This window comes from Protopterus annectens, chromosome 17.part0, assembly GCF_019279795.1.
Source record: "Protopterus annectens isolate FY-2018-M chromosome 17.part0, PAN1.0, whole genome shotgun sequence".
Taxonomy (NCBI): Eukaryota; Metazoa; Chordata; order Ceratodontiformes; family Protopteridae; genus Protopterus; species Protopterus annectens.
This window is the reverse complement of record NC_056751.1, coordinates 403,828,545-403,838,934: the sequence shown is the minus strand read 5'-3', so window position 1 is coordinate 403,838,934 and position 10,390 is coordinate 403,828,545. Positions and strand designations below refer to the sequence as shown.

General features: G+C 37.5%; 1 protein-coding gene across 1 annotated transcript; it reads right to left on the bottom strand.

Annotated features, from left to right (window-relative positions):
- Positions 1-258: 258 nt before the first annotated feature.
- Positions 259-9,808, bottom strand: LOC122791755 (serine protease inhibitor Kazal-type 1-like). Its single transcript, XM_044059678.1, has 4 exons — positions 9,674-9,808; positions 7,522-7,568; positions 7,327-7,439; positions 259-471 (listed from the first exon to the last, which is right to left on the bottom strand). Exons 1-4 carry the CDS (start codon positions 9,705-9,707, stop codon positions 426-428), a joined length of 240 nt encoding a protein of 79 aa, XP_043915613.1. The 5' UTR covers positions 9,708-9,808; the 3' UTR covers positions 259-425.
- Positions 9,809-10,390: the final 582 nt, after the last annotated feature.

Here is a 10,390-nt window from a genome sequence, read left to right as displayed (position 1 = left end):
TACATCATCACTGTGCCATCCTGTACCACAGAATGCAAGAGCAATTTAGGATGTACAATCTGTTTTATCAAATAGGTAAAGTTTATTTTCTTTTTTTTTTAATTTGGTTAGGCATGTATCTGCTTGGTTATGACCTTATAAACATGTTCATTTCTGATTTTGTCATGTTCTCTGTGTTATAAAATGCGATTTTTTCATTTTACAATTAAAATGTAGACTACATTGTTTGACTTGAAAACACAAAATACCAACACCAAATATACTGTACCATTTTATTTTGGTATAATGAACTCAGTGAAATAATACTTTGTAATGTCATGCAGCACTTATATGCTTCTGTTGTTGTCATGATATAGATTGCATGAAGAAGCTGCTGGAATTTTTTCACTGTATAAAGAATTTATGACATATCATATCATTCTGTTTCAACAAGGACCTTCTTTTGTGACCTCAGTTATATCTGGCCTGTGGCTGTTGAGAAAAAAAAGGAAATGTTTACTTAAATATACATATTTTGCATATGTATAACAAAATCCTGAATACATTGTCATTATTTTATAAAAACAAGTGCATGTACTCTGAGTGCATAATGAAAACAATATATAGTTGAAACAGTGTGTGTGATGTTAATGTGACTGCATAAAGTAAGTGTTTTATTAACTTGCCATTTACACTGAGACACTGAATATTAAACTTGAAACATAATTTGTTGTTCTAGTAACCTGGGAAACATTGATGGCAGGTAAAGACAGATTAGCTCACCTTGTCTGACTATTTCCCATTTTGCTGTTATGGTTCATATCCTACATAATCCCTATCATTCTAACTCATTCGTCCTAAACTTTATGTCCATTGCAAGTATTCTTGAATTTGTTACTGTGTTTGAATCTTCCAGTACTTTAGGAAGGCCGGCCTAATCATTATTCATCCTTTCCATAGAAAAAAATGCTTTCTTAGTCTAGATTCACAGTCAGTGCATTAATGTGACACAGAGGTAATGCTACAAAGGTAGACATGACAGCAGTGCTTAACAGGTATGGATAAAGAAATGGGTATAAAAAGTGAAAAATAGGCAGATAGCTGCAGTTTAGGAAGGTAGGTGTACTGGAAATAAAATTTCAGAAATGAAGCAGAACAATGACGCCAAGAGCTTATAAAGAAAGGTAAATTCTGTGACCTCATGCTGTACTGTGCAATACTTCTGAGAACACGAATAGTAACTACAGCAGGTAGCATAAATGTTGCCCCTACAGACATACTAAAGGAAAAAAAACATAGGGATGATAAGAAGCAAAGGAAAGGTGGCCGGTAAGATAGCCACCTTATTGGTTTATTAAAATAGGTGAAATGAGGAGTACAGGAAAGCAAGACAGGGGTATGGAAAGCAGAAGAACACACAGCAGGAACAGGTAAAGCAAGTTTGGGAGGGGGAGATATGGTATTTTTTCTGGTGGGCAAATGACCCATTTTATATATGTACATTGAGCAGGAAGGAGGACAGGTATGAAAGGAATAACAGGAAAGAAATGGAGGCAATGGTGACAAAAGACACACATGAAAGACCACAGAAAAACAGGGACAGACACAGGCAAATAGGATGTAAATACATGGGATACAGCAATACAGACAAAGCTTTGTCAGGTGACGGAAGATGAGATGGGATACAGACAACTAGCCAAGTGGAGATCTTGGGTCTGGGTGGCTGATGGCAATGACCATAAAAACCAGTGGTGTCCTGATGTTACTGGCCAGTTTGTCCACTTAGTCCATTAACTGCTGCAAGTGTGATTGCTGAATGGTGACCTAGCAGCTTATCGCCCAGTCAATTGCCATCTCTACTATGTGCTCCAGCTCCAATGCAGCAAAATTTACACCTGGAGCAGGCTGCCTGCCTGGGATAGGCCAGAGCTCTTCTCAGATAAAGCACTCCCAGCATGCTCATCAGCCTCAGCCACAGCCTCATTTGGGGTGGGAGCAGGCCAGGAATGACATAACTGCTGCTCTGGTGTTCCACAGAGTCCTGCAGATGTGACAGCATATTAATAAACCTGACATTAGTGATGAGGACCCAGAAGTAATACAGAGATTTAAGTCAGGAAAGACGCTACTAATTACACAGTGTCTAGGGTCCCTCTACCTCCTGCAGAGCTGGCAACCTTCTATGCATGCTCTGACTGTGCTGAAAGACTAAAAGGAAAGGCAAGCCATTATATAACATCCCTGGCTGTGGGGAAATGTAAATGACAGAAATAGCAACACTGTCGAAAGCTCAATTATAAATGGAATCAGAACCCAATCTATAACACAATTTCAGGGCAAATGCCTCAACCACACAGACCTCAACTCAAACAATAAATACAACTATAAAAAAAATAAATAAATAAATAAAATAATTGCAAAAATACATACAGACTCTCCTGTTCACATTAATGGGAAACAACAGCAATCTGATCACAAATATAGTAACCAAAATGCATGCTTCCAATCAGCATAGCATCCTTGACATAAAATCAAAGCATATAAATATATGTAAATTTAAAACAATATGAAAAGTTACAAAAATAATGTATTAAATGGAGAAATAAAAACAATCAGAGCATAGGAATACCAACAAAGGGGGACTGCCATGGGTACCCTGATGGCCCCATTTTATGCAGGCAGTTGTTTAGCCTATAAGGAGGCTTGCGTGCTGAGGTGGAGTGACTTTAATAAATTTATTATTTTTTTGTTTTACCGGTAATGGTTTTATGACTATTAACACAAAAGCCTTCAGTGTTCATTTTGGGGGAAAGTTATTGAGCTCGCTCTTTCATGTTTGAATGGAACAGAGACAGGATAACATTTTTGATGTAGTATTGTATAGAGGGCAGAGCAAGTTACTGTGTAACCTTTACTGGAAACAGTAGATAGCAACAAGATACTGCCTTACTATAGTTGTCACCCACGGAATGTTAGAAGAACATCCCAAGAGGTCGTCATAATACTGGAATCATACAATGAGAGAACCTACTGAGGAAGCCATAAAAGTGGAACATGACAGATTGCTGAATAGAGGGTATCCAGGTACTGAATAAAAAAATGAAATAAAAAGTAAGGAATGATGTTGAAAATAGGGACATTGTTCCACACTGAACACAAAGGAGAAACTGTTTTGAAGAAAAACAATAAAAAAAGAGGTTTACTTGTGTTACATATGTATCACTATCAGAAGTGCAATAGAAAATGAGATCAGGTGAAATAGGAATGTGCTATGTAGCAAAATCACAATAGCTGAAATTGTTGGTGAGTATGCACAATTACACATAGGCAGGACATACTACAGTAAACTTTCAGTTAACCGGAACTCAAGCAACCAGAAAAAAATCAAAGATATACAGTACAGTATGAACAATTCAGTTTTTCACGTGTTGCACTTTCTGTTTTCCTCCCACAGAAATGTACCTTACTTTTTTAGAGGTCTGAGTTTTAAAAAGGAAGCAACAAATAAATTCCCTCACTCCCCAACCTAAGAACAAGTCAAACCAAACAATTCAAATCGCTAAAATGTCAGCACTCGCTCCATACTCACTCTGTCAGTTTGCATCAGATTGCATATTCTCTCTCCTATTTCTCACACACACTCTCTTCAGCTTTCATATATCTCTCCAAGCTCTCACACACACAGTCACTTCTACTTTCATACATGCATTCACTCTCTTACTCCATCTATTCAATTCATTCAATTCCAATCCACTCAGTGTGCCACTGAAAACTGTTCTGCGTGCCACACTTTCTAGCAGAAATATAAGTTTAAAATATTATTCCAGCCAGACGTTTAATTACTGTATTTCAACATTAAGATCTAATCAATAAAGTGTTCATGGTATGGTATGGTATAGTATAGTGTACAGTATTTGTCAGGTCTATTTTTAATAGTAACTCTCAAACAACCAGAAACTACACTTATCCAGCATCTACCAATTCCCATGGGTGCCTGTTAACTGAGAGTTTACTGTAACAAGGGAATAAGTGATGAGGCTATATATATATACGTTTGAAAGCTGCAGTGCCTGTAATTAAATAAACCAAACTGCTGTTATTATGCATCCAGACACACAGGTTAAGTACATACTACCAAACGTCTTTCCTCAAGAATTTTGGACAAAGCCAAAAATAATGAGGGAGGGTAAAATCCAAAATTCATAATCAGTTTTTAAATATTACTCTACCAAAGAAAGTTTTACACCAACATGCATTTTCTGAACAATAAAAAGTATGAAACTCTAATGGTTGGCACAATTGACAGAATATAATTCTCAGTGATATAACAGGAAATAAATAAATTGCAAGGGAAACAGGACAAAGTATGGTTAAGCATTATTTTGAGGGGAAGGTAGACTGCAGGACTTGTTTTTTTTATTTATACTGAAATATATGAATGCAAAAAGTTTTATGTAGGGAAAACTGAAATTACACTTCATGAAGGTTAGGGAACACACACCATGTATTAAAAAAGGTGATGACAGATTCTTTAGTAGAAATGCATTGCAACGTTTGTAAAGAAGTACGAAAGTGTTCATTTTCAGGTCCTGGAAGCTATATATAACAGATTGGGGTAGTTTAAAAAAAGTCTATCATAAACAAAAGGTGACAATAGTGTCTTGCAGGCAGAGGCTTAGGTTTATATTTCAACATTTCTATTAAATATAGCTTGATGCTAAAGCACAAAGTTTGATTGAAAGCCTTTTTAGATTTTTAGGAAGTTTTTAAGAAGTAGTTAAGTCCTGAATAAAGCTGTTTCTTTTTCTTTTGTTTATCTTTGTATTTATTGATTGATGCTAGTTATGTGATGTTAGAAGGAAGGTGGTCCAGTCCAGGTATGATCAACACTGTCAGATCATTTTCCTGTTATGTAGCCATCTCTTTCACCTCCCTCCACTCAGTTATTAGCCTAAGTGCAGTACTTTGCATTTGTCTACAGTGAACCTCAAATGCCACCGTTCTATCCATTTCTACAGCCTTTATATATATCCTGGCCTAGGATCTTACCATATTCCACACTGCTGCACCTCTCTGTGTGATATTAGATATGACACTGGTCCTGTTTTGATTTCCTACAAGGGTCCCTATTAAATAAACAAAAAGTGGAAATGTCGAATGGACAAATAAACGAAAAGGCCGTTCCTCAATATTGCTATTTCAAGATTGCAGTACAGTGAAGGCTTGAAATTTTTCCCTTTCTTCACTGTAGTGCAATCTCAGAGTTGGTATATATAATTTTGGTGGGTGTGGGGGGCACCGCCCCCCACAATATTCATTTCGAGGAACGGCCTTTTCGTTTATTTGGCCGTTTGACATTTCCACTTTTCATTTATTTAATAGGGAAGCTTCCTACAAACACGTTGAAGACTACTGGACCCATAACAATCCACTCTAGCACCCCACTAATCTGTTTATGAATTTATGATAAAGTCCTTGTCACTACAACCCTTTGTATCCTACTGTCCAACCATGTAGCTATCCAGTTCTTATTTTTTACTACCTTCAGTTTTACTATCAGCCTCCTATATAGGACTGAATCACAGGCCTTTGGTGAGTCCAGACAGACCATGCCTTCTGGTGCTTGCTGCCCATTTCAGCCATAGCCCAGTCATAAACCTGGAAATGGTTGTCTGGCAGCTCCTTCATGTTGTGTGCTCATGCTGTTTGCTATCCCATGGATTGTTGTCCCTTACAAATACTACTAGCCTTCTACTCAGAATTCTGTCCATATCTTTCCCTGTTACTACTGTTAAGCAAGCAAGACTGTAGTTCTCATGATTTTTCCTGCTTTCCCATTGTACAAAGGGCATCAGTGTTACTGTTTTCCAGTTCTTAGGCATTTCTGCATTAGCCAATGATTTATTGAAGATCTCATTAAATAGGTTTGCCTGGTCTCTGGCCCATATGGTTTTAACTTCACTGCAGCTGGCCATCTACTGCTACCGGCTCCTCTTCTCATTCACTGGTTTTGTTGGGTCCACCATAGTCTTCCCTAGGCACAACCAGACCCACACCTGGGGTTGATTAGGAGCCAAGGATGCTGGTGGATTGTGGCCTAATCCCATCACACTCTGGCAGCCTTACATGTGCCACTATTTTTGCCTTTGTGAGGCTCACATGAAATGCAAGCCCCCATATCCCTCAGACTTATATTTACCAATTTTATTGGTCATACAAAATATTGGGAATGGAGAAACCTCTCCAATACAATTAATGGTCTCAAGAAATCCTTTCTTAATTCTAAGATAAATTAGCAGTTGATTTCGGAGAGATCATACTCTTAGGAAACAAAGGACAACCTTCTTAAAGGTAGCCCATATGATACTTTCACTTAACTTCTCTAAGAACAGTCAGTTCTTCATGCAGCTCTTGCCACCCTGTCCCGGTGTCTGTCGAATGTTGTCCCCGTTCTGCCTTGCCTCCCCCCAGCATGTAATCTACCCTTAATTTCCTTTATAAACACTGCAGCAAAGTTTTAATACAGTACCTGACTTTTCCCCAGTCTTCTGTGATCTCCCTCCTATCTTTACGCATCTTGGTGAATTCTGTACTTCCTTTCTGATATGTACTTTAAAAAGTCCTTATTTACCTTCTTGATTCTTACTACTAACTCCTTTTTAGCTTTTATCTTTGCTGCCCTTGCTACCTTTGTTGTTCTTCTGTTAGCAACCTTCAAATCTCTCTCCCCCTCCCTCTTGCAGGTCTATCTTCTACAATTTTTGAATAGCCACATTGGCTTTCTCCTCTTTCCCTTTTTGCCTCTTCTTTACAGAAACCTACCCATTCTGTCTCTGATTCATTCCCATTGATAGTTTGCTCTCTCAGAATGATCCCAACCTCACAACTCATTCATGAACCTCTCCCCAGCACAGCATGATCCACTCTCCTAAAATCCCATGCCATCATCTTTGTCTTTGTATTCTTGCCTTTCTAACTGTTCTAAGCTACTGAATGCTGTGATCACTGTTGGTTTACAGTGCCTGCATTGATTGGGATCATATCAAGAGTTCTGTCCTTTCTGGCACATTCCTATACAGCTGGCATAATTATTCATGATTCAAAACATCAGTCAACCTCTGCTTTTGGTTCCTCTCTACGACAGTGTTTGGAATCTCCCATTTTGCACCTGGTAGACTCTGTCCTCCTGTCCCCACATTCTAAGACAATGATTTATTTTACAGAACCAGAATTTCTTTGATAATACTATTTATAACTGTAATATACCACATTACTATACTTAGTTGTGTAGCTAGAAAAACACAAGATATGTGCATTAACTTTGAAAATAAGCAAGTGACTATGTACCTGTTCTCCAAACAGAGAGTGCACTCATTTGCATAAGTGATTCCATCAGAAGCACAGACAGGGTTGTATTCAGATGGGCAGTCTTGACCACTTATGTAGTTACTGCAGTCAGCCTACAAGAAATAGACAATCCTTCTGAATGAATCTTAACACGACACAACTTCATATCAGTGATGCTGAGAAACTAGCTCTTACCTGACGTGGGTAAATTATATCACTTTGAGCCCAAGTTATTGCAAGTCCTATCAAGATAAAAACACAGATGATGACAGAATATCAACATCCATTTCAAAGTGTTATAATGTGAGCAACTTAAATGTCCATATTAAATCCAGATCCACTAACTATATATGAAATCTTCAGATTAGGTGATTTGCTTTTACGCTTTGAATTATTATTCATAATATAAGTGTTGTAAATGCTACCAGTAAGTCATCTAGGAAGGTTACAAAATAATAGAGCAAGCAATGAAGTTTACCAGCAGCTGTGAAGTTCATAATTATCATTTGGGGCAGTGAATGTGTGGCCTTGTAGTTTGTATGAAGAATGTGCATAGCAGTGACTGCTCCTTAACATAGTTCTTTATCTTCTGAATTGCAAAACTTCTAATCAAATTACTGCAATAACTGTCTGCTGGCAGATATTTAAACAAACTGACACTATACATTATCTTATTTTGCAATATTAGTGGAGTCTGCATGTCCTCCCCGTGGTTGGGTAGCATTCGAAAGACATGCGTGCGTAAATGGGTGTGCCTTCGTTGAAGGTTGAGCATCGAGCTGGCACCTCTGCATTTCATAAAAATCTACTGCCAATCATTAGCAGACCAGAGTTCCGCTGTGGCGACCCCTTACCGGGAAAAAGCCGAAAGACAAACAACAACACATCACCGGCACATCTGCATAGCTACACATAATTGTCACTGCATCAAGTACCACTAGGTGGCATTGTTCTCATAAGTAAAAAAAAAAATTGTATCATTCCTTTTAAAAGCAAAAGCACAGCTGCGGTGAATAGCTTTAGCCATTCCTAAGCATGAGAACATGACTGAAGTACCTGTTCTACCAGCTGACCACTTGAACCTTGGACAAAATTCAAAAGTCTGTTAAAGTTTGGGTTCAGATACTTTGTCCAGGCATGTCACAAGCAAGTGACAGATCTGCAATGTGATCATTATGAGCTGCAGTTATTTCAATCAGGGTCAGCATGGGAAAAAGTAGTTCTATCGCTCAGCTGCAATAGCTATCAAGAATTTGGGAGGGGGGGCTAGATATAAACAGAGGTCTATAGTTGCAAGATGTGAGTGTTGTTTAGGCCACAGAATCACTAGACTCTTACAGTTAGTAACAAAGGCAGAGACCTCTTCCATTTATTGCAGAAGAAATGAATTAGCAAGACTTGTCAGACAGCTTTTAGCTGCTAAAACATGTTGTCTGTCTGTCTGTCTATCTATCTGTCTGTCTATCTATCTAATTTTTGAATCCTTCTGCTATAAATAAAATTAAAAGCATTTTAAGTGTTCAGCATCACACATAATTTTTTTTCATACAGAAAAATGCAGAAATGACCCCCACGTACCACTCATCAAGCAACTTTATATCAAACGACATGACTTGTAATGCAGTTTTTAGAACTGAATTGCTATTTCTTACCATCCATATCTGGAGAAGAAACACTATAAAAAGAATGCCAGACTACCCATTCTGGGTTTTCAACAGGTATTAGTTTATCACAGGGAAACTGCACAGATACACTACTACAACAAATATTTCCATTTTAGTCTACATTTACAAAATGCAATTTGTTAATACAGCAGTAATGATACAATAATGAAATCCCTTGTATACAACCGAGGAAAGGCAGTGTGTGGATAATAAGATAAAGTGGAAAACAGAAGGAACAGAAGACATTTAAGAAAAAATGGTGATAAGATGTTGGCTGGTAACATATGGCTTCCTGCATGTAATCTAACATAATTTTACTATTTTACTTGTGGAGTGTGGAAGAATATAAAAGTGATGAAGCTGTGATAGACTTGATTTTCTTAGAAAGACTGGATGGTTCAGTGATTCAACATAATCACTGTGTTAAATGATCATTACATCTGCAGAAAAATTTACTGACAAGAACACAGAAACTGTATGTAGCAGCTCCTATAAGATTTTAAATCCCATGAGACATAGTTACACTTGCATGTCGTGCCGTAACAGGATATATGGTTTTACAGAAAATAGATAACTTGAAAAACACACTTTCAATGGCAAGAAAAATGTATCTTATAAAATGTAATAGATGCTCAAGTCTTTTTAGCAGCTATTAATCTTTTATATACAGCTGGTTCACTTACCTGTTATAAAAAGACAAAGAGTAAAGTAAGACATTATCTTCTAGTTAAAATTACTGCTTTTTTGTAACTAGTGACTTTACTTTGTTCTGAATGACCTTCCTCAGAATACTATTACAATAAGTACTGAACAATGAATCAGGTCACCAGCCCCACTGACTGCAGAATAAGCACTGCCTACTTCATGTAATTTGGATTAACTCTCTGTAGTCCAGGGAGCTACCATCATATTGGATCGCTAGCTCCATACACCAGCTTAAACTTGGAAAGATGCCAAGTCTGCCTAAACCGTTTACAGAAAGCATTTTGTAACATAATGAAAAAAATCTTAAAACTGTTCTGATTCTGTAGTTTAATGAAGCTAAGGTCTGTCTGAGCAGCATAGCATCTAAGGTGAATGGTTATTAGTTAAAATGAGGTGCACAGGTTCAGTGTAACATATATAGTTATGTTGTGTTGACATAATAAGGCTGACTTAAACAAGAAAGTGACAACATGGTGGCCCCACTGGTTAAATGGGTAGTGACTCGGAGGTTAATATTTCTGTGTCACACTTTTAGAAGGCTTGAAGATTACGTTAGCCTATGGTTATTGTTTCTGTGGAGTTTGCATGTTCTTTTTGTGTTTGTATGAACTCCTTCCCCAAAACTTGCTAGCTATCTGGGTACTGTGAATACAGATTAGCTGTATATATAACATTAAGAATTTTGTTTTGTGCAT